The sequence below is a fragment of the Phyllobates terribilis genome, unplaced genomic scaffold (genome assembly GCF_046119375.1).
Source record: "Phyllobates terribilis strain yellow unplaced genomic scaffold, ASM4611937v1 Scaffold_99__1_contigs__length_5935540, whole genome shotgun sequence".
In the NCBI taxonomy this organism is placed as follows: Eukaryota; Metazoa; Chordata; class Amphibia; order Anura; family Dendrobatidae; genus Phyllobates; species Phyllobates terribilis.
Window position 1 is genome coordinate 2,613,013 of NW_027362859.1, and position 25,681 is coordinate 2,638,693.

Consider the following 25,681-nt stretch of genomic DNA (forward strand, 5'->3'; position numbering starts at 1 on the left):
CCGTACACCTCGTACACACGCGGCTCTGCTCCGTACACCTCGTACACACGTGGCTCTGCTACATCCACACTGTAAACCCCTCCTGACCCCACACATAAACTTTAGCTCATCCAGCACCATGACAACCAGCACAGCAGAGTCCTGCATCCACTGAGGCCCCTGATCATGTGACCCCTGACTCCTCCCCTCCTGTGACCTCATCACAGCTCCTGTGCGCACAGAACAGCCATATATGTGGTGGCGGCTCTGCAGGTGGAGGTATGTGGAGACCCCATTACTGGGCGCAGGGGGCATTAACCCCTTCAGCACGGAGATTCTTTTGGGGTCTCTGTGTGGTGTGAACAGTGAGGTAACAGCTGTGGACAGAATGCGGCTTAGCTGGTTCCCGTCCACATTAGATCCATTCAGACGACTGCAGGATGAAGGACAGAAGCCCAGAGAAGTCTATCAGGCACCCCCATTACTAATCCAGTAAACTAAAAGAAAGAAAACACCCAAAAATATTTTTTTTGAAAACAACTCCCCGACAGACAACAGAGGAATAAAGTTCAGAGAAGAAGCTTCATAGAAAGACATTAAAGTTACAGACGTCATTTAACTCTTTGGGAGAAAGTGATTCCAGGGAGTAAATCCAGAACACGTCTCTGTAGAAGTTTACTGCGTTGTGATTGTGAATCCGCTGCGGTCGTTTCTTCTAACACCGACCATCGGAGATCAAAACTTTTATCACCATCTCCGGGAAATGTCTGGCCACGGTGGTCTCCCCAAACTTCTGCTCTTCTTCATTCTTTTCTTGCAGCGGCCGCAGTGGATTTCATCCTAGACTCATAGAGCCGAACAGAGGAGTGTTGTTTCTTCAGTCTGATTGTAATTGATCGTGACGTTTGTCCAATGTCCACTTTAAAGAATTTGTCCACTACTTTATATGAACCCCCCAACGTACCCCCCCCCGGAGCCCAGAAATGTTTCTGTAAATACCTTGCGGTGCCTTTTCTGCCTCCTTGCGGCACTACCGCTGGCCACTCAGAGGCATCACGTGACCCGTCACTGATGTCACATCAAGTGAGACTAACATCAGTGACGCGCTCCTCGCGGTGGATGCTGGGCTGTGGGCGGGGTTACCCCGTGCATCACACCCAGCATCCCCCGCTCGCTTTCCCAATGAATGAGGAGAGGAAGAGCGTGCGGTGGATGCCGGGTGTGACGTGCTGGGTAACCCACGCCACAGCCCAGCGTCCACCGTGAAACGTATCAGTGAGTACCACCTTCTGCAGCCGGAACTTGACGTGACATGAGCGGATGTCAGAGCTGACTGCAGCCAGGGGTCACGTGATGCCTGTGAGCGGCCAGTGATAGCGCCACTCACAGGCAGAAAAGGCACCACAAAGTATTGAGAAACACTTATGGGCCCCGGGGGAATACATTGGGGGATCATATAAAGTAGTGGACAACCCCTTTAACACAAGGGCACTTTACCGAGTAAATCACAACAGAAATGTAGCAGGTAAAATCCACCAATATCCACAGGTGTCCCATCTAATTTGTGGGAAAACTATCATCTTTAATAATCCTCCAACAGTTCTTGAATGACAAACGCGGAAAAGTGCCCCTTTATGGATTTGAAAGAAAGTCTGTTTAGACACTTTAGCTTAATAATAAAATGGTTAGAAAGCGATTTATCCTGAAGATTCACAAATTGTGGGGTGGTTTTAAAAATGTTATGTTTAGGGTGTTTTTGTGAATGAATCATGTATTGCTCCCATAGTACAGTGCCCCTTTCTTGGCCCCCACACACAGTATACTGTTCCCCTAGTACCGCCATCCACCCACACACTGTATAATGTTCCCACAGTACCTCCATCCCCAATTTTATTTTTTGGGGGTGTTTTTCATATAATATATGGAAACCTACATGAAAATGCTAAAAAATTCCTATCCTATCCAGAGAAAAAAAATACATTGTATATGGAGAATTTGGCATCAAATACCTCTTGTGTTGGTGTTCTTACAAACAAGCTTTTATAATGTCTCAAACTTCTGTGTGTGAATAAGACATGAGATCTAACGTGTTAGAAGATGACAGTCCGGGGAAGACGGGAAACATTCATATAGACGGCCGGTAGTGATCTAGTGGGTGACAGGACTCTGGCCAAATATGTTTCTAGAGCCGTAGTTGAAGATCAAAATGTCATCCTCATCATGAAGTAGTTATTTCTCATGTCACGTGTAATGAATATCTCCTGCAGTATTGTTAATGCCGATTCCAGTGTCGATAAATGAGACGAGAATTAGCAATAAGGAAGATGAGTCTATGAGAAACGTGTTCAGCTACAGACTCCAAGGAAGAAACTGCTTGTTGTCTGTGGCCTAAAATATACAGTGCCTACAAGTAGTATTCAACCCCCTGCAGATTTAGCTGGTTGACACATGCGGAATTAACTTGGCATTGTGACATTTGTACTGTAGATCAGCCTGGAAGTGGGAAATGCACTGCAGCAAATTTTTTTTTTTTTTTTTTTAAAAACGTTAAAAGTTAATTCAGAGTGTCATTTATTATTCAACCCCTCAAACCACAAGAATTCTGTTTGGTCCCCCAAAAGTATTAAGAAGTAGTTCAGGCACCAAGAATAATGAGCTTCACATGTGTGGATTAAAGATCTCTTTTGCCAGCCTTTTCTGACTATTTAAGACCCTCCCCAAACTTGTGAACAGCACTCAGACATGGTCAACATGGGAAAGACAAAGGAGCAATCCAAGGCCATCAGAGACAAGATCGTGGAGGGTCACAAGGCTGGCAAGGGGTACAAAACCCTTTCCAAGGAGTTGGGCCTACCTGTCTCCACTGTTGGGAGCATCATCCGTAAGTGGAAGGCTTATGGAACTACTGTTAGCCTTCCACGGCCAGGACAGCCTTTGAAAGTGTCCTCCCGTGCTGAGGCCAGACTTGTCCGAAGAGTCAAGGCTAACCCAAGGACAACAAGGAAGGAGCTCCGGGAAGATCTCATGGCAGTGGGGACATTGGTTTCAGTCAATACCATAAGTAACGTACTCCACCGCAATGGTCTCCGTTCCAGACGAGCCCGTAAGGTACCTTTACTTTCAAAGCGTCATGTCAAGGCTCGTCTACAGTTTGCTCATGATCACTTGGAGGACTCTGAGACAGACTGGTTCAAGGTTCTATGGTCTGAGGAGACCAAGATCGAGATCTTTGGTGCCAACCACACACGTGACGTTTGGAGACTGGATGGCACTGCATACGACCCCAAGAATACCATCCCTACAGTCAAGCATGGTGGTGGCAGCATCATGCTGTGGGGCTGTTTCTCTGCCAAGGGGCCTGGCCATCTGGTCCGCATCCATGGGAAGATGGATAGCACAGCCTACCTGGAGATTTTGGCCAAGAACCTCCGCTCCTCCATCAAGGATCTTAAGATGGGTCGTAATTTCATCTTCCAACAAGACAACGACCCAAAGCACACAGCCAAGAAAACCAAGGCCTGGTTCAAGAGGGAAAAGTCAAGGTGTTGGAGTGGCCTAGTCAGTCTCCTGACCTTAACCCAATTGAAAACTTGTGGAAGGAGCTCAAGAATAAAGTCCACATGAGACACCCAAAGAACCTAGATAACTTGGAGAAGATCTGCATGGAGGAGTGGGCCAAGATAACTCCACAGACCTGTGCCGGCCTGATCAGGTCTTATGAAAGAAGATTATTAGCTGTAATTGCAAACAAGGGTTATTCCACAAAATATTAAACATAGGGGTTGTATAATAATTGACCCACACTTTTATGTTTAAAATTTAAAAAAATTCAACTGAGCAACATAACTTTTTGGTTTGTAAGATTTATGCTTCTGTTCATAAAACCTACTCTCATTTGCAGTTTGAAGGCTCTAACTTATTTGCATCTTATCAAACCAGCTAAATCTGCAGGGGGTTGAATACTACTTGTAGGCACTGTATAGGTTTTATTACTAGATGTAAAGAAGAAAACTAAATAGTAGAAAATAGTAAATCTCATATGTTTCCCTTTATTATCTCCAGTGATTGTATTATTACTCAGGATTTTTATGAATTTACATCGGCTCATGTTCTTCTCATTCAGGTCTCTACAATATCGGATCCCCTAAATAAGAAAATTTTTCTGATTCATTCATTAAGCATGGATATGGACAGGGACAAGATGGCGGAGAGGATATTACGCCTCACCCTAGAGATCCTCTTCCAGCTTACTGGAGAGGTGAGAGATTCTGATGATGTCACATTACATCATTCTTATCTATGGGAATAACAGATGGACAGAACTGGAGAGGTGAGGACTCTGGAAATGTCTGTAGTGAGATTTATTAATGTGTCTCTCCATAACTAGGGTTACACAGTAGTGAAGAAGACCTCTAGTGAGCGCTGTCAGGACCCTGTGTCTGAGGAATGGAGGAGACCCCTGAGCCCAATCACAGGGCCTCCACCTCACCCCCTGATACATGAGGACATCAATGATCAAAAGATCCTAGAACTCACCTACAAGATGATTGAGCTGCTGACTGGAGAGGTGACACTGCTGGGAATGAGGAATGCTGGGACATTATACAGTAACACTATGAAGGGATCGGGGGGATGACGGTATCATTTTCTGTGTCAGGTTCCTATAAGATGTCAGGATGTCGCTGTCTATTTCTCCATGGAGGAGTGGGAGTATTTAGAAGGACACAAAGATCTGTACAAGGACGTCATGATGGAGGTTCCCCAGCCCCTCACATCACCAGGTAATAGACAGGACTAAATACACACGACCTATAATTATCTGTATTTAAACAATGAATTCAGTCCCTCTATGTGTTTCCTCCAGATCTATCCAGTAAGAGGACAACACCAGAGAGATGTCCCCGTCCTCTTCTTCCACAGGACTGTAAACAAGAAGATCCCAATGTTCCTCAGGATCATCAGGTAGATGGAGAAAAGGTGTCATGAGATCTCCCCTATGATGTGTAGACAGCTGTGAAGGTCTTGTGCTCAGTCTTGTTTTATCCACCAGTATTATATGTTTTATACTTGTGTAATGAGAACGGTGGAGATGGCAGGATTAGAGCTGATCATAGATGGGACTTCTCCATCTGTCTGTGACTCTTTCAATATTTGTTTCAGGGTGAAGATCTGACTCATATTAATACTACAGAGACATATGTGAGGGGTGATGAGCGGTGTAAAGAGGATATTCCTACATATGACTACCCAGGTGAGTAGTGACCACTAAATGCAGAGAAGTTACAGATTCATCTCAGATAATAGTGTAGAAAACCGCAGCACTGCTGGAATAGGTGAACAAGTAGGGTCAAAGCCATTCAAATAGCAAATGAATCTTGGCACTCAGACAGGCATAATTTTAATGTATTTAATTGCAGTCCAACACAGATACTATTGTTTTGGTCCTTAAAACCTTCATCAGTGTGTACTGCAGCATAAAGACAAAAAAATTAAAAACTACATATATCAGACAAAAGCATAAAAAGCACCGTATTTTTCGGACTATAAGACTCACCGGACCATAAGACGCACTTAGGTTTTAGAAGAGGAAAATAAAAAAAAATGTAAGCAAAAAATGTGGCCATGATGCCCTGTTAAGTGGTGGTGAATATTCATTGCCTTTAATAGCGGTCACTCTGAGCGCAGCAGGAGCCGCGCTGCGGCTACAGTGTGCGCGCTATTAGGGAGAATGAATGGTCACTGCTCCCCACGCACACAGTCCCGGCGTGGGGATCAGTGACTATTCAGGCACATAGCGTGACACAGCACTGGAGGAGAGAGGAGGTGAGTATGAAAGTTTATTTTTTTTTTTGTGCCGCGTGAGGGGGATCAGGGGGTGCCAAGCATACCTGGATGAGGGGGCCATACATACAAGGATGAAGGGGGCCATGCATACCGGGATGAGAGAGGCCATACATACAGGGTGCCATACTTACCAGGAGCTGCAGGCACAGTGTGCCGGTTATTAAGGAAAATTTAATATTCACTGCTCCCCACGTCCATGGGCGTGGGGAGCCGTAAATATTAATTTTCTTTAGTAGTGGGCACAATGTAGGCTGCAGAAGGCGGCAGTTGCCTCCTGCGCACCGCTACTCCGCCACTGTCACTTCCCCCACATCCCCCACCACCCACAGCCACAGTGTATATCGGACTATAAGACGCACCCCCCCCTCCTCCAAAATTTTAGAGGAAAAAAGTGCGTCTTAAAGTCCGAAAAATATGGTAGTAGAAACAAACTGTCATAAGGTATTTCTGAAATTCATATAATCATCTGAAAATCAATAACATTACAATAGAGAGCACATAATAATAATAAGTGTGACCTACTAGACTGCTAGGAATATAGTTAAAGGTGAAAGCAGGAAGGACACAGTGTCTCAGTGGAAAGACAGGATCTAGGGAGACAAACAGCTATAAGAACATCAGCCTCATAGGGAATTATCCAATCGGTACCTGCAGATATATGTAGAAACCTACCCAGTAGTGAGAGCAGGAAGTATGACAGGCGTGAAACGTGGCATCCGCCGCTGGTTCCAAAGGTCGCCATGTCAAGGGAGGAGAAAGCCTAGTATATGTGGTCAGAGGGCGGGACCTAATGTCCCAGGAGACCAATCAGAGTGAACCGCTGGTGTAACGTTCCTGGAAGTGGACTGAAGCGATAGGAGGCGGTGTCTGGATAGCAGTGACATCACCGGAAGTGACGCCGTGTCGAGTGCCGCTATCAATTGCCTGAAGGCATAGGAGGCGTGACTGGAGAAACTGAGGGCGAACGTGCGTTCCACGGTGCAGGACGTGCATGTCAGAGGCTGCGTCCTGCGTTCCACAAGCAAGAAGACTGTGTACTGAGTGGGTAGAGTGCGTTACAGAACAGGGGAGTTTGCGTTCCACTGTGGGATGAGGGATGGACGCCGTGCAGGACTATAGGACAAAAGAATAATAAGCCTGGAAATATCACAGGAGGTGAACAGGTGTAAGTGGATCAGCCTGTGGGCCGTGGAGGATGATGATCAGTGATTAAAATAAGGAGAAGCCGTTCTGCAACATAAAGAATACAAAATAAATACCATGATAATGAGAGAAAATTAATCTCTCTAAAATGACATGCAAATACTGTATCTCAAAACACATACAGTACAGACCAAAAGTTTGGACACACCTTCTCATTTAAAGATTTTTCTGTATTTTCATGACTATGAAAATTGTACATTCACACTGAAGGCATCAAAACTATAAATTAACACATGTGGAATTATATACTTAACAAAAAAGTGTGAAACAACTGAAAATATGTCTTATATTCTAGGTTCTTCAAAGTAGCCACCTTTTGCTTTGATGACTGCTTTGCACACTCTTGGCATTCTCTTGATGAGCTTCAAGAGGTAGTCACCGGAAATGGTTTTCACTTCATAGGTGTGCCCTTTCAGGTTTAATAAGTGGCATTTCTTGCCTTATAAATGGGGTTGGGACCATCAGTTGTGTTGTGCAGAAGTCAGATGGATACACAGCTGATAGTCCTACTGCATAGACTGTTAGAATTTGTATCATGGCAAGAAAAAAGCAGCTAAGTAAAGAAAAACAAGTGGCCATCGCCCAAGCATGCTCGCTGAAAGGGTTAACAGAACATACTCGCTCATCACTAGTTCTAATTTATTAATTTGTCACCAGTAAGAGAAACTATATTCTCTTTTCCATGGTATCACCTATATTCATTGATAATGAACACGTCCACTAGAGGGCGTCTCCTACTAGTTCGACGTTGTCTCACTGCCAATAGTTCCCATATAATGAGGGACTAACCACGTTACTGGTAGCACAGAGGCTCTGGAAAAGTGAAAATGGCTCCTTGCTCCTCAAAAGAAATTCAGCAAATTCTGCTCTCCCAAATGCAAATGCTCCACTTCCTTCTGAGCACCACAGTGTGCCCAAACCGCAGTTAACGTCCATATGTTTGGCATTTGTGTAGCGATGAGAGTCGGCCTAATTAACGGGTGCATGTCTCCAGAAGCATGAGCTAGGCACAATATACAGGCACTACAACGTACTGGCCACTACAACGTACTGGTCACTACAAAGGTAGTTTGCAATTTTCACTCAGCAACATCCACTGCTGCTTGTTTCTGGAAAAAAAAAACATGGAGTGAAAATCTACACTACACCTGTAGATAAATTCCCAAAGGGGTATATTTTACAAAATGGGGTCACTTGAGGGGGGACTCTGCTCTTCTAGCACTTATGGGCTTTGTATATGGAGTCCTGCTCCGTCCTTCCCGAGTCTCGCTGTGTGGCTAAGCAGTACTGTACAGTCACATATGGGGTATTTCTACATTGAGCAGAAATTGTGGGATAAATTTTGGTGCCATTTTTTATCCATTTCCCAGTGTGAAAATGCAAAATCTAGGGCTAAAAAAATTTTTAGTGGGAAAAATGTTATTATTTTTTCTTCACTGTCCAATAGTATAAAATTCTGTGACCCCCCCTGTGGTGTCAATATGATCACTGCTTCCCTAGATGAATTCATTGAGAGGTTTAGTTTGTAAAATAGGGTTTCTTATGGGGGAGGTTCTATTGTTCTGGCTCCTCAAGGGCTCTGCCAATGTGATATGGCACCCTCAAGCCAGTCTAGCAAAATCTGAACTCCAATATGGCACTTTTTCCCTTCTGAGCTTTGCACTGTGCCTCAAAAGTAGTTTTCGTCCACATATGGGGTATCAGCATACTCAGGAGAAATTACGCAACAAATTTTGGGGTCCATTTTATCCTGCTATCCTTGTGAAAATGAAAAAAATTAGGGCTAAAACAACATTTTTGTGGGAAAAATATCTTTTTTTCATTTTCACAGATCAACGTTGTAAAATTCTGTGAAGCACCTGTGGTTTCAAGGTGCTCACCACACATCTAGATAAGTTCCCTGAGGGGTCAGGTTTCCAAAAAGAGGTCACTTGTTTAGGCAAATCAGGTGTTCTCCAAAAGCGACATGACACTCGCAGACCTGAAAGGTCTTGGAATTACTGTTGCAGAAGGTCCTTCAGCTGCTTGGCTCCTGCAGCCTCTGTTCTGTTGGTAAGCTTCCTCTCCTGCTCTTCACAGGTCACATAGATCAGTGCAGAGCAGAAGAATAGACAACACCTCTTTCTGTGATTGGGGAGGATGCGGTATCCGCTTTCTACTCCATCACAGGAAGCCGCCTCCGAACTATAAGACGCACACACTTTTAAACAAGAGTTTTTTTCTTGTTAAAAAATGCATTATATAGTCCACATAATATGGTAACTAAATTCCTTAAGGGGTATAGTTTCCAAAATGGGTTCACTTGTGGAGGTTTTCCTCTGTTCAGGCACATCAGGGGCTCTCCAAACACGACATGACACCCGCAGACCACTCCATCAAAGAAATGTCATTCCTTCCTTTCTGAGCTGTGTCGTACGCCCAAACAGTAGTTTCTCCCACATATGGGGTATCTGCGTACTCAGGAGAAATTGCAGAAGAAATTGTGTGGTGCAATTTTTCTTGTTACCCTTGTGAAGAAGCAAAATGTGTGGCAAAAAAACATTTTTGTGGGAAAAATTAGATTTTTTGTATTTTCACGGCTCAACATTATAAACTTCTGTGAAGAACATGGGGGTTCAAGGAGCTCACCATACTTCTAGATAAGTTCCTTGAGGGGTCTAGGTTCCAAAATGGTGTTACTTGTAGGGTGTTTCCACTGTTTAGGCACATCAGGGGCTCTCCAATCGCGACATGGCGTCCGCTAATTATTCCAGCAAATTTTACATTTAAAAAGTCAAATAGCGATCCTTTTCTTCGGAGCCCTGCCATGCACCCAAACTGTTGTTTTCCCCCACGTGGAGTATCAGCATGCACAACAAATTTTGGAGGAAGCCTAAAAATTTCCTTCCACATTCCATTAATTCCTGTGAAACACCTGGACGGTTACTAAACTTCTTGAATGTAGTTTTGAGCACCTTGAGGGGTGCAGTTTTTAGAATTTTGTCACTTTTGGGTATTTTCTGTCATATGCATATTGACAAATTACCGAGAGGGTAAAAAAAACCCTGGTTGAGGGGTGTATAAAAAAATGTCTTTTATTACTGCTTTACTAAAATGTGGTAAAGAAGTAAATTAAAACTACACTAGTTTGTCTGTGCCCTTACTCTGATATTAAGTCTCTAGAAACTGTATAGTATTAGAATACATCTGATATCATGAGCTCATTATATTCATTATAGTTTTCCTTTATGTCTGCAGTTCATAGATTAGTTGATCACGTTATTTACTAGGACATACACAGGTTCCCTAGTGCTACCGAAAATATATACATAGCCACCCCAACAAGTTTCGCCATGTCTGGCTTCCTCGGGGGGCTGGGGCTATTATTGGCTGGACAGAGCCAGCGCCACCCAGAGCTTGTTCTTCCGACGTCTCTTCCATCACCAGCACTGCTTGCAGAATGAATAAATGGTAATTACTTACCCGTAATTTTTTTTTCCTGAAACCCATGACAGCACCATACAAGAGAGTAGTATCCGCCCCTATTACTGGACAGGAAGCCATGAGCGCAAAATAAAAAGGCAACTCCCACTTCCTCCTTCAATGTGGTTTCCAGGAGTCAAGTAAGAGTCACCCAATTCATCATCATTTTTATTTATACATTCACTCAAGCACATTCTTCATTGTGAGAAGAGAAGACTAAGAACCATCAGCCAAAAGTCAGAGGGAGGGAAAATTAGGGTGCTGTCATGGGTTTCAGGAAAATCAAATTACCGGTGAGTAAATATCATTTTTCCCTCCGCCATAACAGCACCATACGAGAGACCATAGCAACGGAGTCCTTCAATAGGGAGGGAGCACCCCTGTAGGATCTTACACCTGAAGAAAGATACCCAGAATATCCTAGTTTAACAGATAGTGCTTCAAGATTGAATGATATCTAAAAAATTCACAATCAACATAATGTCTATCGATTTGGAGCTTAAACCAAAAGCGCCAAAAGAGTAAACAGGATTTTTACAACACTCTGTCCTCTTTATCTCCCAGAGAAAGGTCTATATTTAGAGACCTCACTTATATACATGGTTGAATATCTTTTGATTTGATTAGATATTGATTTGATTTGATTTAGGTTTGATTAGATATTCTGTTTTCATTAAATCAACTAACCAACAACTGAAGTATATAAGAACTGGTGCTAAGACTCGGCGTGTAATAGAAGCAGAAGTTAATCGATTCAGGGAACCTGGTAACCTTAACTAGGCTTTGACTAGGGTTTCTACCTTAATATTTTTGGCATTTTCAATTGAAGGCCCCACGTAAGGCCAAGATCTGGGCCATAAGAATCTTTTTTAGGGTCAATGATCACATAATCGTTCAAAACTACTCAACTCTATGCTATCAAGAGTAGATAGAGCATCCCAGATTGCCAAAATGGGGATTTCAAAACCAGCAGAAATATTTAGTACTCTATATCCCTTAAGGTGTAACGTTAAGTTCCCCTAAGAAATGTATTTAAGCTGAACGGACACTTATAGTTCGAGATTTCCATCCTGGGGAGTTTCTGGCTACCACAATCTAGCCAAGTACCTAGAAAGGGTAAGACACAAATCTAAGCTATTCCAAAAGAAAAGTCACAATCCACCGTTCATGCAGGGATGATCGTATTTACGCTATTCTCCTATAATAGCATCAATTCAGCAACTTTATAATCCAACCATGGAGATTGTTAGATTAAAGTACTTCAAATGCCAAATAGTTTAGTTTTCAAGCAAAGAAACTAAGTAAACCGAGTGATAACCATCACCTCTGATACACTTTTTTTTTTTTTTCCAAAGCAACTCATTCAGAAAGAGATCTAGATCTCTTATGGTATTGGTCAAATCTCAGATGGTCTTAAGCTAAGGTATTAGCATCCCGTCCCGTTAAACATGTACCATAAGTACGTATCATCCTGTGCTTGAGTAATAATCAGAACGGTCTTACCTCAGTGTGAACGCATTTGTCTTAACTTGCAAAGATGCTTCTCCTTCACCACAGGAGTCTCACGGGTACGGGGACATTTTAACTCATCCACTGATTCCTCCTTTTATAGGTTTATTGCAGCGCTGCCGTCTTATCACTCCAAGAGCGCACTGACTGAATATTTAACCAACTCGCCACTTAGTTGAGTCTACCAGTTTATGACTTTAATCCCAAGAATACATAGTGTAATATGGCTCCATTGACTTAGTTTCCAATTAGTCCATCTGCACTTCTAACTGGGAGAATACACTGGTCTTGAAATAATTTTACCAGATCCGGTATAATCGTGTCTGTCGGGCAACTCCATTAGGAGGATGGACTGGGTTATTTACCGGTTCGTCAGTCCCATAACGGCGAGTCCAACTCCTACCTCCCTTAGTAGGGCAGACCGGTAGTGCTGGCCAACTCAATACAATCAAGTTTATCTTACCATTCCGAATCAGGAGGGTAGATTGAGGCAATGTTTTGTTTATCAACCATCGATACCGGTGAGTCCAGCTCGCACTTCCCTTAGGAAGGCCGATCGGTATAGTGCTGCCTTACTTGGCACAATCAAGTTCATCTTACCATTCCATACCAGGAGGGTAGATTGAGGCAATTGGTGGTCTATCAACCAACTCATACCTCCCTTAAGAGGTCAGACCGGTATAGTGCCGCCCTCTTGGCACGATCAAGTTTCCTATCACTCTAAACCAGGAGGGTAGATTGGGGCAAATGTTGGATTTTCAGCCCCCCACCGGTGAGTACAACTCGCAGCTCCTCCTACCATTTCCTATTTGGTATAGAGAGTTTAATCACTTAACGTCCAAAAGGTCATTCGAAGACTCTAGGTAGGAGTTTTAAGTGGACTTATAGTGGTTTCTTTTAAGCTTAGCGCAGGAGGAGGGGGGGGGACTGAGCTGTAGATGTTTATCAGCCAGTTCATCTAAAGAGATTGAGGCCTCTCATATGATGAGAGGTTGAAAAAGTTGAGCTTGTTTAGCTTAGAAAAACGACTCCTCAGAGGGGATCTCATTTACATCTATAAATATATGTGTGGTCAGTACAAAGGACTAGCACATGACTTATTCCCTTCAATAACCATACGAAGGACCAGGGGCACTCATTACGGGTGGAAGAAAGGCGATTCCAGCACCTAAAATAGGAAAGGGCTGAACTTTATGGACCTAGGTCTTTATTCAACCTATGTTACGTTACTAATGATCCTAGATTGTGAAGATCAACTGGACTTAAATTGTTATTATTCTTTTAGCGCCCCCATTCACACCTTTACCAAGAAGACCACTGGGACACAAATGTTAAATGCAGACTATTTCAATATGCTATCCAAGTATGAGGGATTGACTGAATCTGGACTCAGCAGCTATCCTTTGGACTGTATTTAATAGAATCACCCCAGACCGAGGGCATCGACTAGAAACCTTCCTTACCAATATCAGTAATATTGCTAGTAAAGGGTAGTGAAGCTTTGAGACCTTAGTGAAACAGATCTACAGGCCCCAAGTTGCCTGGCTAATCGGGCAACCCCCTGTGAGGCAGACAGCTGAGGAAAATTCTAGACCTAACGTGGCAGGTTTTTCCACAACTATGAAGCGGTCTGAAAAAACCTTCAGACAGGCCAACGTTAGACATAAACCCACACCTGAATTGGCATGAGGCCTAGCCCTGAGGCTCAATACGCAAGCCCTGAGGCTCAATACGCAAGCCACGAGGCTCAATACGCAAGCCACGAGCCCTAGCCGTGAGGCTCAATACACAAGCCATGAGGCTCAATACGCAAGCCACGAGGCCTAGCCGTGAGGCTCAATACGCAAGCCCTGAGGCTCAATACGCAAGCCCTGAGGCTCAATACGCAAGCCACGAGGCTCAATACGCAAGCCATCAGGCCTAGCCGTGAGGCTCAATACGCAAGCCATGAGGCTCAATACGCAAGCCACGAGGCTCAATACGCAAGCCATCAGGCCTAGCCGTGAGGCTCAATACACAAGCCATGAGGCTCAATACGCAAGCCATGAGGCTCAATACGCAAGCCACGAGGCCTAGCCGTGAGGCTCAATACGCAAGCCATGAGGCCTAGCCGTAAGGCTCAATACGCAAGCCATGAGGCCTAGCCGTGAGGCTCAGTACGCAAGCCATGAGGCCTAGCTGTGAGGCTCAATACGCAAGCCATGAGGCCTAGCCGTGAGGCTCAATACGCAAGCCATGAGGCCTAGCCATGAGGCTCAATACGCAAGCCATGAGGCCTAGCCGTGAGGCTCAATACGCAAACCATGAGGCCTAGCCATGAGGCTCAATACGCAAGCCATGAGGCCTAGCCTTGAGGCTCAATACGCAAGCCATGAGGCCTAGCTTTGAGGCTCAATACGCAAGCCATGAGGCCTAGCTTTGAGGCTCAATACGCAAGCCATGAGGCCTAGCCGTGAGGCTCAATACGCAAGCCATGAGGCCTAGCCGTGAGGCTCAATACGCAAGCCATGAGGCCTAGCCGTGAGGCTCAATACGCAAGCCATGAGGCCTAGCCGTGAGGCTCAATACGCAAGCCATGAGGCCTAGCCGTGAGGCTCAATACGCAAGCCATGAGGCCTAGCCGTGAGGCTTAATACGCAAGCCATGAGGCCTAGTGACTCGCCCCCTGGGCCGTGGGGCACTCGGATCCAGACAATAGGGAAACGGTGGGAGTAGTAGTGGCAACCCGGTTCCGTGGCTCAGGGTGGTCAGGCCAGTGGTAGTCCGTTATGTGCTGTTGATTTTATCCGACTACGCCACCCGTGGATTTGCGGTCATTAGGAACCGCCGCTGCAAGGCTAACCGCTGGGGCTGATGATGTATGCAGCTGGGATGGTGTGACTTCCCACGGGAAGAGTGCGGCCCCAGGGCAGTGTAGTGGATGTTGGGAGTGATGGTAGTGAGAGTCCCAGTGCTGATAGTGCTGGAGGAGCAAGGAGCACACAGACAACAGGTTGCAGTCCAGGGTCTTTACTAGAACAGGTAAATTGACCCACAAACAGTCCCGGCTAGGAGGGGACCTGGATGTCTTAGAGCAACGGGGAAATTGGCCCTGGTCAGGGTGAGGGTGTAGGCCTACCGTGCTTTCTGTGCTCCTTCTGGCTATCTCCTCCTTATAGGGTAACAGCCCACGTTTCCGAGCTCTCCGTGTATTCTCGCCTGTATGGCCTGCGACGTGGGTTCCTTTCTGCTCCCAGCCTTGTACGGCTTTGCTGGTCCCTTCTGTTGTGGCAGGGCCTCCAGGCTTCTTAGGCCAAGGAATATACAGTCCCCTGCGAACTGGTTATCTGCTGGGGGATGTGGAATCCTCCCAGCCTCAGACACCAAAGTCTGGTAGATTAAGTCCTCTATCTGCCAAGACAGGCTCACTTCGCCTCTTGTCTCTGGCTTGTGGCTCTCCTCCTGCCACACTTCCTCTTAGGTGCAATACAACTTTCTGTCCCTGCTCTGCTCTGGGACACGTCTCAGTCCTGAGACAGGTCATTCGGTTCTCCCTAACCCTGCCCCCAGTACCAGCTTTTATAGGGGCAGCCAGCTCCCCCTACTGGCCTGAGACAGGATGCATTGCATGCTAATGTTCCCCTGACTAGAGAACCTCCCCCTTGCTCTCAGACACAGCTTTAATATATTTGTGGCATCCAGGCCAGGGTGACACATTCCCCCCTAGTGAAATTTAGTACTCTGGGACTAAACAATAAACAAAGACAATATGCATAACCATAAAACATTAACAGACAGACGACGCACAGATTGAGTTCTTAAGGTCACAGTGTGGCCTGTGACCGGGTGTCCATATCACCAGCACAACGGGGAGCCTTAACCAGGTGGGGGTCTGTCCTACCCCAAGTCCTTTACAGTCTTAGTTCATTCCTGGGCTAGGCTCCGAACGCAGTCCATACAAGGTCCCGGTTATAAAAAGTCCATAACCTTTGAGTCCTTACGGTAGCTGCAAGAAACTGAAACACAGAATTACCAAACATGCATGTAACTTTGCAAACAATTCAATATTTGGCAACAGGGTCATTTACAATCTTAGCGCGCTCTATATTTTCCAGCGAGCGGGTATCTGCCCCTTTGTGCTCCTGGTTGACCTACGTAGCCCACTGTCTGGTGGTGGACCAACCTGGCTTTCCCCACTAGCGTTAGGGGTACAGCTACCAGCTGGGTGTACAGGTAGGGCAGGCAGCTGTCTGCGGGTCCTTTGGCTTACCGCAGGCATGGCAGGCTCACTGTCAGCAGAGCGTTGACTCTCCTGGGCTGCTGGTACAGGCTCTTCTGCCTCTGGAACTGCTTGCTCCTCTTCACCTTCCGGCTCTGGTGTTGGTTGTTGCTGTGCCGGTTGCAGGAAATGCAGGACGGGTACCACTATGGCATCATTTATGCGAGTCCAGGACTGAGGGAACTCTCCGAGAACGGTGCTGATCATTTCTTCCTTGTCCTCTGCGGGTTCAAGGTCACTCTGATCCTCTTCTGCACTACGGAGTTGCTCGGGGCATCTTTTGAGGTGGTCCCTGGAGACAACACTAGTGGTTTCTCCTCCGTCCTTGGTGATTACGCACACCTTTGGGTTGTCATGGTCAGACTGCAGTACGGTGTAGGGTTCCCTTTCCCACTGGTCGTCCAACTTATGTAGCCTTCTCTTCCACTTCAGGACCTGCTCACCAGGTTCTAGGGGACCAGCAAGGGCGTGTTGGTTGAAGAGTCTTTCTTGCCTTTCTCTCACCTGGGCCAGGCTCCTCTCCACACTCTCCTGTACCTTCTTGTACAGCAGTTGCCTTTCTGTATCCCAGTCTGCATCCAGGGAGGTGTCCTCAGGCGTTAGGACTCCCATCTCCAGGTCTACGGGCAGCTTACCTGGTCTGGCTCGCATCAGGTAAGCCGGGGTGCAGTTTGTAGCATTCACAGGGATATTGTTGTATAGGTCTACTAGGTCCGGCAGTTTTTCTGGCCACAGGCTGCGTTCCTCCAGGGGCAACGTCTTCAGCAGATCAATGACTATATTGTTCATCTTCTCACACATCCCGTTGGTTTGGGGGTGGTAAGGCATTGTACAAATCTTCTTACAGCCATAGAGGTTGCAGAACTCTTGGAAGATTTCAGCCTCGAACGCTGGACCCTGGTCTCTCAGGACCTGTTCCGGATACCCGTGTGGACGACAGAAGTATTGCTGGAAGGCTCTGGCCGCTGTTTGGGCTGTCAAGTCTTTTACCGGGACCACCACGAGAAAACGGGAATAGTGGTCCACGATTGTCAGGGCGTAGATGTACCCTGACCGACTTGGAGCCAACTTGACGTGGTCTAGAGCTACCAGCTCAAGAGGCTGCGTGGTGACGATGGGCCTCAAGGGTGTCTTCTGGCTGGTGCGGTCCTTCCTCCTTAGGTGACAAGGGCCACAGTCTCTGCACCACTTCTCCACAGCTCCTCTCATGCTGACCCAAAGGAACCGTCCTCTTAGCAGGAACTCCAGTTTCTTCCAACCGAAGTGCCCCGCTCTGTCATGGTAAGCCCCCAGGACCATAGCTGCATCCCGCCTTGGAACCACGACTTGCCAGGTCAGCTCGTGCGTCCGGTGGTTGACAATCCTTCTGCACAACTTGCCTTCGTAGAGGAACAGCTTGCTCTTCTCCTTCCATAGCTGCTTAGCTTCCTCTGGAGCATCCGGATCCATGCGGGCGTCTTCCTGGGTCAGCAGATCTTTCACCAGGCGGATGGCAGGGTCACTATCTTGGGTCTCAGCCCAGCTGTGGTGAGGTAGGGGATTGATCGTCACGGTTGTTAGATCCTCCTCCTTCACGCGGTGGGAGTATTGAGCGGCTCCATACCGGTGAAACGCGGGGAGTTCTATCTCCTCCAGCTCTTCTGGGTCTTCGTCACCTTCAGGTAAGTGAGGCTTCCTCGATAGGGCGTCAGCGTTGGCATTGGTTTTGCCGGCCCAGTACTTGATCACAAAGTCATAGTTGGAGAGACGGGCCATCCACCGCTGTTCTAGGGCACCCAGTCTTACATTGTCCAGGTGTGTCAACGGGTTGTTGTCCGTGTACACGGTGAACTTTGCGGAGGCCATGTAATGCTTGAAGCGTTCCGTTACGGCCCACACCACTGCCAAGAATTCTAGCTTGAAGGAACTGTAATTCTCCGGGTTCCTCTCGGTGGGCCTCAGCTTCCGGCTGGCGTACGCGATCACCCTTTATCTGCCCTGTTGGTTTTGGGACAGTACGGCTCCCAGTCCCACATTACTGGCGTCCGTGTGGAGAATAAAAGGCTGGCCATAATCAGGGTAGGCCAGGATCTCATCCCCCGTGAGGGCCATCTTCAACTGGCGGAAGGACTCCTCTTCCGGTTTATCCCACTTGAAGGGAGGCTTTTGGCTCCTGGACTTAGACTGTCCGATCAGGAGGTCCTGCATAGGAGCTGCCATCTTAGTGAACCCGGGGATCAACCTTCGGTAGTAGCCTACCAACCCGAGAAACTGTCTCACCTCTTTGATGTTCGAGGGGCTTGGCCAGCTCTTGATTGCCGTGACCTTGTCAGGGTCGGGGGCTACTCCTTCCGCACTTACCACGTGCCCTAGGTACTGGACCTTTGGTTTCAGCAGGTGACACTTCGATGGTTTCACCTTCAGGCCATAGCCTGCCAGGGCTTCGAACACCTCGGCCAGGTGCTTCAGATGGTCCTCGTAGGTCTTCGAATAGACGATCACGTCGTCCAGGTAAAGGAGGACCGTCTCGAAGTTTCGGTGCCCTAGACAGCATTCCATCAGCCTCTGGAAGGTCCCTGGTGCGTTGCAGAGCCCGAAGGGCATACAGTTGAACTCACTCAGTCCCATCGGGGTGGTGAAGGCGGTATTCTCCTTGTCAGCCTCTGCCACAGGAACCTGCCAGTACCCGCTAGTAAGGTCCAAAGTAGAAAAGAAGTTAGCTGATTTTAGTGCGGCTAAAGACTCCTCTATTCAAGGCAGCGGGTATGCGTCTTTATGGGTGATACGGTTGATTTGTCTATAGTCTACGCACATTCTCATGGTGCCATCTTTCTTTTTCACCAGAACCAAGGGGGCTGCCCAGGGGCTACAGCTATCTGTAATGACCCCAGCTTCTTTCATTTCTCTTAGCATGCCCTTTGCGTTCTGATAATGTGCAGGGAGTACAGGTCTGTGTCTTTCTTTTATCGGTGGGTGGCTCCCTGTGGGGATGTGGTGTTCTATCCCCTTTACTCTGCCAAAGTCTAGCGGGTGTTTACTAAAGACTCTCTCGTACTCCTGTACCACCCGGTAGACTCCTTGTTTTTTGTGCAGGGGAGTGGAGTCAGCACCCACATGGAGTTTCTGGCACCAGTCCTCCTTTTGTTTCTGGGAGCCGTTACCCTCCGCCTGTGGAGATGGAGGCAAGGGTTCCACGGCCCTGATAGCTTTGTGTTCGACAACAAACAGTTTGGCGAGTGTAGCGTACCTGGGTAAGTGTACTTCCCTCTCACCAATGTTGAGGATGCGGACGGGCACCCTCCTATGACGGACATCAACCACCCCCCGGGCTGTCAAAATGGTGGGCCTGCTGTCCGAGTATGCGGGTTCTACCATGGCTTGGTTGTCTCTACTTCTCAACCCGATTGCAGTCCGACATCAGATCATCATTTCACTTTTCGGAGGCATGGAAATGGGGAATGGGTCACTCAGTCTTACGCTACCGATCTCACAACCAGAAAGTTCTACCTGCTGCCGTCTCATCAGGGCTTTTATCTCCTTGTTGAGGACTCTCTGTTGGCTGGAACAAGCATTCACCGCCACCTGTTGTAGAATTACAATTACCTCTGAAAGACAATTTTCAATCACGTTAGTACCCACAGTTATTTTAGGGTGACTTTCACGACGGTCAATTTCCACAATAATCACTCCCTGTGCCGGTAGTTCAACTTTACCAATTTTAATGGTCATCTCCTTGAACCCCATCTGCGGCACGGGTAAGCCATTACTGGCGATGATGCTCAAGTTACTGTCTGGATACCGTGTGATATCAGCATCAGTCCAATACTGCTTAAAAAGTACATAAGGGATAGTGGTTACTTGTGACCCAGTATCCAGCAAGGCACTCATGGGGATACCGTCCAGCACCACGAGTAAAACCGGGCGCCCCCCAGCGTACTTATCACGCCAATTATAAGGGCCTGGTGATCTTATGCCTGGGGGTTGGCCCTCTGCCCCAGGTTGGACCCGTTTAAATTACAGTACCTGGAAATGTGTCCGGGCTGGTTTCATCGACGGCAAATGGGCTGTCCATCCTCTGCGTAGGGGTCTGTGGGCCTCCCTCGGAACGACGGGATCCTCCTCTGTCGACGCCACGGGACATCCTCCGGACTTGAAGCCAGCTCGATGGGTCTTGACGGGTCCACTTGCAACGCCTGGACGGTCCTGGTCAATGCCGCGACGCTCCTGGTCAGCTCCTGGACTTGGTGGTGCAGGTCTTTCGACGGGGCTTGGTTCAGGGCCTGTGCATCAGCCCCCACGGGGTCCATAGAGGAGGGCGCCCCTCCTGGTGGTAGGTGAGAGCAGGGGGCCGGGGGTTTATAGCGCCACTGGTTGCAGGTTCACGGAGCACCCTTATGGTCCTGTCCTTAAATTGGGCAAAGGTCAGATCAGGGTTCTGAAAGAATATGAGGCGCAGTTGGGCCCTGTGGGCGCTGGACAGCAGACCTTCTATGAATTGTTCTGTTAGTAGTCTATCCGTTTCCTGCACACTGCCAGGGTCAGTTTGTTGGATGGCCCTTAGGGCTTCCTGCAAATTTAGGGCATAGTCTCTGATGCTGTCCTGTGCCCGCTGCTTACATCCATAGAACCTCATTTTAATTTCAGCTTAGGTACGTGTGTCAAAGGTACCCCGCAGCCGGGCCAGAATACCCTTCACGGTTCTTTTCTCCTCAGCGGGCCATGACTTTACCTCCCTTTGGGCTGCGCCAGTTAACTGCCCTGTTAATATGCTAACCTTCTGTTCCTCTGTCAGGGGGTAAACCTGGAACAAACTGTACAGCCTTTCCTTAAAGTCAGTTAGGGCATGGGGCTCCCCTGAGTACTTGGGCAGCCAGGTCGCTCCAGGGATGTAGGGCAGGGAAAAGGTCATCACCGCTGCTGCAGCCGCGTTGGTGGTAATGGGTGCCTCTGTGTCCGACATCTTCCTCCCCCCTAGTTAAGCGTGGCCTACCTTCCGACGATCCTCTTCTGTAGGCCGCGGCTCCGCTGCTGCTGCTCTGGACGAGGACCTTGTGTCGCATCCTGATGACGTCAGCGTCGCTCTCTCTCCCTTCCAGGACCTTGCGCAGCGTCGGTGCGTGGGGCGGAGCTTCGGATCTCGCGCGGTTTGGACGTCCACGCCCCTCTTCTTCCCGTGCGGCGTACAGAAGATGGCGTCCGATGGCGGGAAAACGGCTGAAGATGGTGGGAACCGATGGAAGATGGCGGGAGATGGCTGGAAATGGCGGGAAACGGCTCAGGACGGCGGGAAACCTCTTTTCAGGTAAGTGCAAAGTCTTTTTCAGGCACGCAATACCCGTTTGTGGCGGGTTGGTTGCAATCCTGCCGACTACGCCAAAGCTGACTCGCCCCCTGGGCCGTGGGGCACTCGGATCCGGACAATAGGGAAACGGTGGGAGTAGTAGTGGCAACTCGGTTCCGTGGCTCAGGGTGGTCAGGCCAGTGGTAGTCCGTTATGTGCTGTTGATATTATCCGACTACGCCACCCGTGGATTTGCGGTCATTAGGAACCGCCGCTGCAAGGCAGACCGCTGGGGCTGATGATGTATGCAGCTGGGATGGTGTGACTTCCCACGGGAAGAGTGCGGCCCCAGGGCAGTGTAGTGGATGTTGGGAGTGATGGTAGTGAGAGTCCCAGTGCTGATAGTGCTGGAGGAGCAAGGAGCACACAGACAACAGGTTGCAGTCCAGGGTCTTTACTAGAACAGGTAAATTGACCCACAAACAGTCCCGGCTAGGAGGGGACCTGGATGTCTGAGAGAAACGGGGAAATTGGCCCTGGTCAGGGTGAGGGTGTAGGCCTACCGTGCTTTCTGTGCTCCTTCTGGCTATCTCCTCCTTATAGGGTAACAGCCCACGTTTCCGAGCTCTCCGTGTATTCTCGCCTGTATGGCCTGCGACGTGGGTTCCTTTCTGCTCCCAGCCTTGTACGGCTTTGCTGGTCCCTTCTGTTGTGGCAGGGCCTCCAGGCTTCTTAGGCCAAGGAATATACAGTCCGGTGCGAACTGGTTATCTGCTGGGGATGTGGAATCCTCCCAGCCTCAGACACCAAAGTCTGGTAGATTAAGTCCTCTATCTGCCAAGACAGGCTCACTTCTCCTCTTGTCTCTGGCTTGTGGCTCTCCTCCTGCCACACTTCCTCTTAGGTGCAATACAACTTTCTGTCCCTGCTCTGCTCTGGGACACGTCTCAGTCCTGAGACAGGTCATCCGGTTCTCCCTAACCCTGCCCCCAGTACCAGCTTTTATAGGGGCAGCCAGCTCCCCCTACTGGCCTGAGACAGGAGGCATTGCATGCTAATGTTCCCCTGCCTAGAGAACCTCCCCCTTGCTCTCAGACACAGCTTTAATATATTTGTGGCATCCAGGCCAGGGTGACACACTAGCAGTGAGGCTCAATACGCAAGCCATGAGGCCTAGCCGTGAAGCTCAATACGCAAGCCATGAGGCCTAGGCCAAACAAACGTAGGTAGGTACGGAATCATTAAATTTAGATTCTTCCAGACTGATGTTATCATTTCAGCGCCCAACTGGGCCCCTGCTTATTGCCACTCACTAGAGGTTGCTATAGAACACAGCATGGTGTTTCATGATTCACTGATGTTCCATGATTCACTGGTGTTCCATGATTCACGGCTGCTCCTGCCGTGAGCTCCAGGCTTCTACATCCTTGAGGATATAAAACCACATTGAAGGAGGAAGTGGGAGTTGCCTTTTTATTTTGTGCTCAGGGCTTCCTGTCGGGTAATAGGGGTGGATCCTACTCTCTCGTATGGTGCTGTCATGGGGCTCCCAAGGAAAAAGATGGCTCCTGGTGACAGAAGCACATGTTGCAGTAGGAGATCCCAGAGGAGATGGGACCCACCATTTGCAGAAGCCCTTATATGACAAAATGGCAGAAAACCAGAGCAGTAGAAATCACCATAAAGTGGCTCCATTTTGGAAATTATATTCCTCAGTGAATTAATCTATAGGACAAGTGACTATTTTGACTCCAAAGCCACTTTCCTGAAATTAGCACGCAGTGGATCTTGTAGAGTGAAAATTGCACATTTGTCATTTTATAACCCAACACATAGTGACCAGATTGTGCTCCAGGAGACACACACCGTAAATTAAGTGGGTTCTTCTCACTATAGTAATGCCAAATACATGGAAGCTAAATGTGGTTTGGGCACACTGCAAGGCTCAGAATGAGGGGGAGATTTCACTTTGAGAGGTAAGATATTGCTGGATTGGTTTATGGAAGCCATGTTGCTTTTCAAGAGCCTTTGAGCCACTAATAATGTGGAAACCTCTGTTTTTCCATTAACAGATGATGGACCTGAGTGGTGACTTGTTTTTTTGCGAGTAGAAGTTTTTATTGGTATTATTTTCACCTACATAACATTGGTGGCTTCTTATTCCATATTTGGGAGGCAGAATGAATAAACAGTTGAACACTACACTCTTCTGGTTCATCCTATGAGGTTTTCTATTAGACTGTGAACTGTCATTGTCTTGGTGAATAATTAGATTTTTTTGCATAACTTCCCATTTTTACGGACAGTTTAAGTAGAAATGTTCAAAAATATATAATTACAAGGATTTTTATTAAAAAATAATAATTGGTTTTATTATTGGCAGATGTCTGTACCAGGAGATCAGAGGGACACCTGACATCTTCAATTTTCAAATCAGATAATTTTGAGATCCCACAGGATACAATTGAAATGAATGCCATTACTCCAGATATACCATCATCCCTTCACAGCAAAGATCTGTCATCTGATCCTATGAAACAGGTCCTGTCTTCTGATTCATTACCGACTACTAAGGAAAATCAAAGTCGCAAAATAAGCATTAAAAAACAAATTGCTACTAAAGCAAAGAAGCCATTTTCACGTTCAGAATATGGAAATAGTTTTCCCCTCAAAAAGTCTTTTCTTAAACATGAAAAAATTCACAAAGCGAAGAATAGATTTTCTTGTTCCAAGTGTGGGAGATGTTTTAATCAGAAATCAGATTTTGTTAGGCACCTGAGAACTCACACAGGGGAGAAGCCATTTTCCTGTTCAGAATGTGGGAAATGTTTTACAAAGAAATCAACTTTCATCAGACATCAGAGAACTCACACAGGGGAGAAGCCATTTTCATGTTCAGAATGTGGAAACTGCTTTACAGCGAAATCAAATCTTATTGCACATCAGAGAACTCACACAGGGGAGAAGCCATTTTCATGTTCAGAATGTGGGAAATGTTTTATAAAGAAATTAACTTTTATCAGACATCAGAGAACTCACACAGGGGAGAAGCCATTTTCATGTTCATAATGTGGGAACTGCTTTACAGAGAAAACATATCTTATTGCACATCAGAGAACTCACACAGGGGAGAAGCCATTTTCATGTTCAGAATGTGGGAAATGTTTTGCAAATCAATCAAATCTTATCAGCCATCAGAGAACTCACACAGGGGAGAAGCCATTTTCATGTTCCGAATGTGGGAACTGCTTTACAGAGAAATCAAATCTTATTACACACCAGAGAACCCACACAGGGTTGAAGCCATTTTCATGTTCAGAATGTGAGAAATGTTTTGTACAGAAATCAAAACTTATTGCACATCAGAGAACTCACACAGGGGAGAAGCATTTTTCATGTTCAGAATGTGGGAACTGTTTTACAGAGCAATCAACACTTATGGAACATCAGAGAACTCACACAGGGGAGAAGCCATTTTCATGTTCAGAATGTGGGAAATATTTTGCAAAGAAATCAAATCTTATAAAACATCAGATAATTCACACAGGGGAGAAGCCATTTTCATGTTCAGAATGTGGGAAATGTTTTGTACAGAAATCAAATCTTCTCAAACATCAGAGAACTCACACAGGGGAGAAGCCATTTTCATGTTCAGAATGTGGGAACTGTTTTACAGCGAAATCAACGCTTATCGAACATCAGAGAACTCACACAGGAGAGAAGCCATTTTCATGTTCAGTATGTGGGAAATGTTTTGCAAAGAAATCAAATCTTATCAAACATCAGAGAGCTCACACAGGGGAGAAGCCATTTTCATGTTCAAAATGTGGGAAATGTTTTAACCAGAAAGCAAATCTTGATAGCCACCGGAGAACCCACAAAGAGAAGAATGCCGCAACTACACCCAACTAGTCTCTGTACAGATTATAAAGGCCCTAGCTGCACAACTAAAAACGCCACGGACCTAACTCTCTTAATAGGCCATTGAGGAGTTTTTTGTACCTCCTGAGGAACCAGAGGGGAGGCCACAACACGCTGTCAACCAGGGGAAAGGAAAGTATAAAGTAAAATATGAAAACCCTGAGTGAGAAACTAAAATACATTCATATACACTCCCTGACAGAAGTTATGTCGCTTATCCATGTTATGTAAATAAAAGATTATAA

At 46.9% G+C, this 25,681-nt stretch overlaps 1 protein-coding gene across 1 annotated transcript; it reads left to right on the plus strand.

Annotated features, from left to right (window-relative positions):
- The first annotated feature begins 210 nt into the window (after positions 1 to 210).
- On the plus strand, positions 211 to 25,681 carry LOC141198706 (uncharacterized). Its single transcript, XM_073663123.1, has 7 exons — positions 211 to 867; positions 4,103 to 4,237; positions 4,367 to 4,546; positions 4,637 to 4,760; positions 4,844 to 4,941; positions 5,140 to 5,230; positions 23,899 to 25,681. Exons 2-7 carry the CDS (start codon positions 4,160 to 4,162, stop codon positions 24,582 to 24,584), a joined length of 1,257 nt encoding a protein of 418 aa, XP_073519224.1. The 5' UTR covers positions 211 to 867; positions 4,103 to 4,159; the 3' UTR covers positions 24,585 to 25,681.

Excerpts from the sequence above, each read along its gene's own strand:
- LOC141198706 (XM_073663123.1), top strand. The coding sequence starts at position 4,160 with ATGGATATGGACAGGGACAAGATGGCGGAGAGGATATTACGCCTCACC. Across the intron at positions 4,238-4,366 it reads TCTTCCAGCTTACTGGAGAG|GGTTACACAGTAGTGAAGAA; the intron begins GTGAGAGATTCT and ends CTCCATAACTAG. Across the intron at positions 4,942-5,139 it reads ATGTTCCTCAGGATCATCAG|GGTGAAGATCTGACTCATAT; the intron begins GTAGATGGAGAA and ends TATTTGTTTCAG.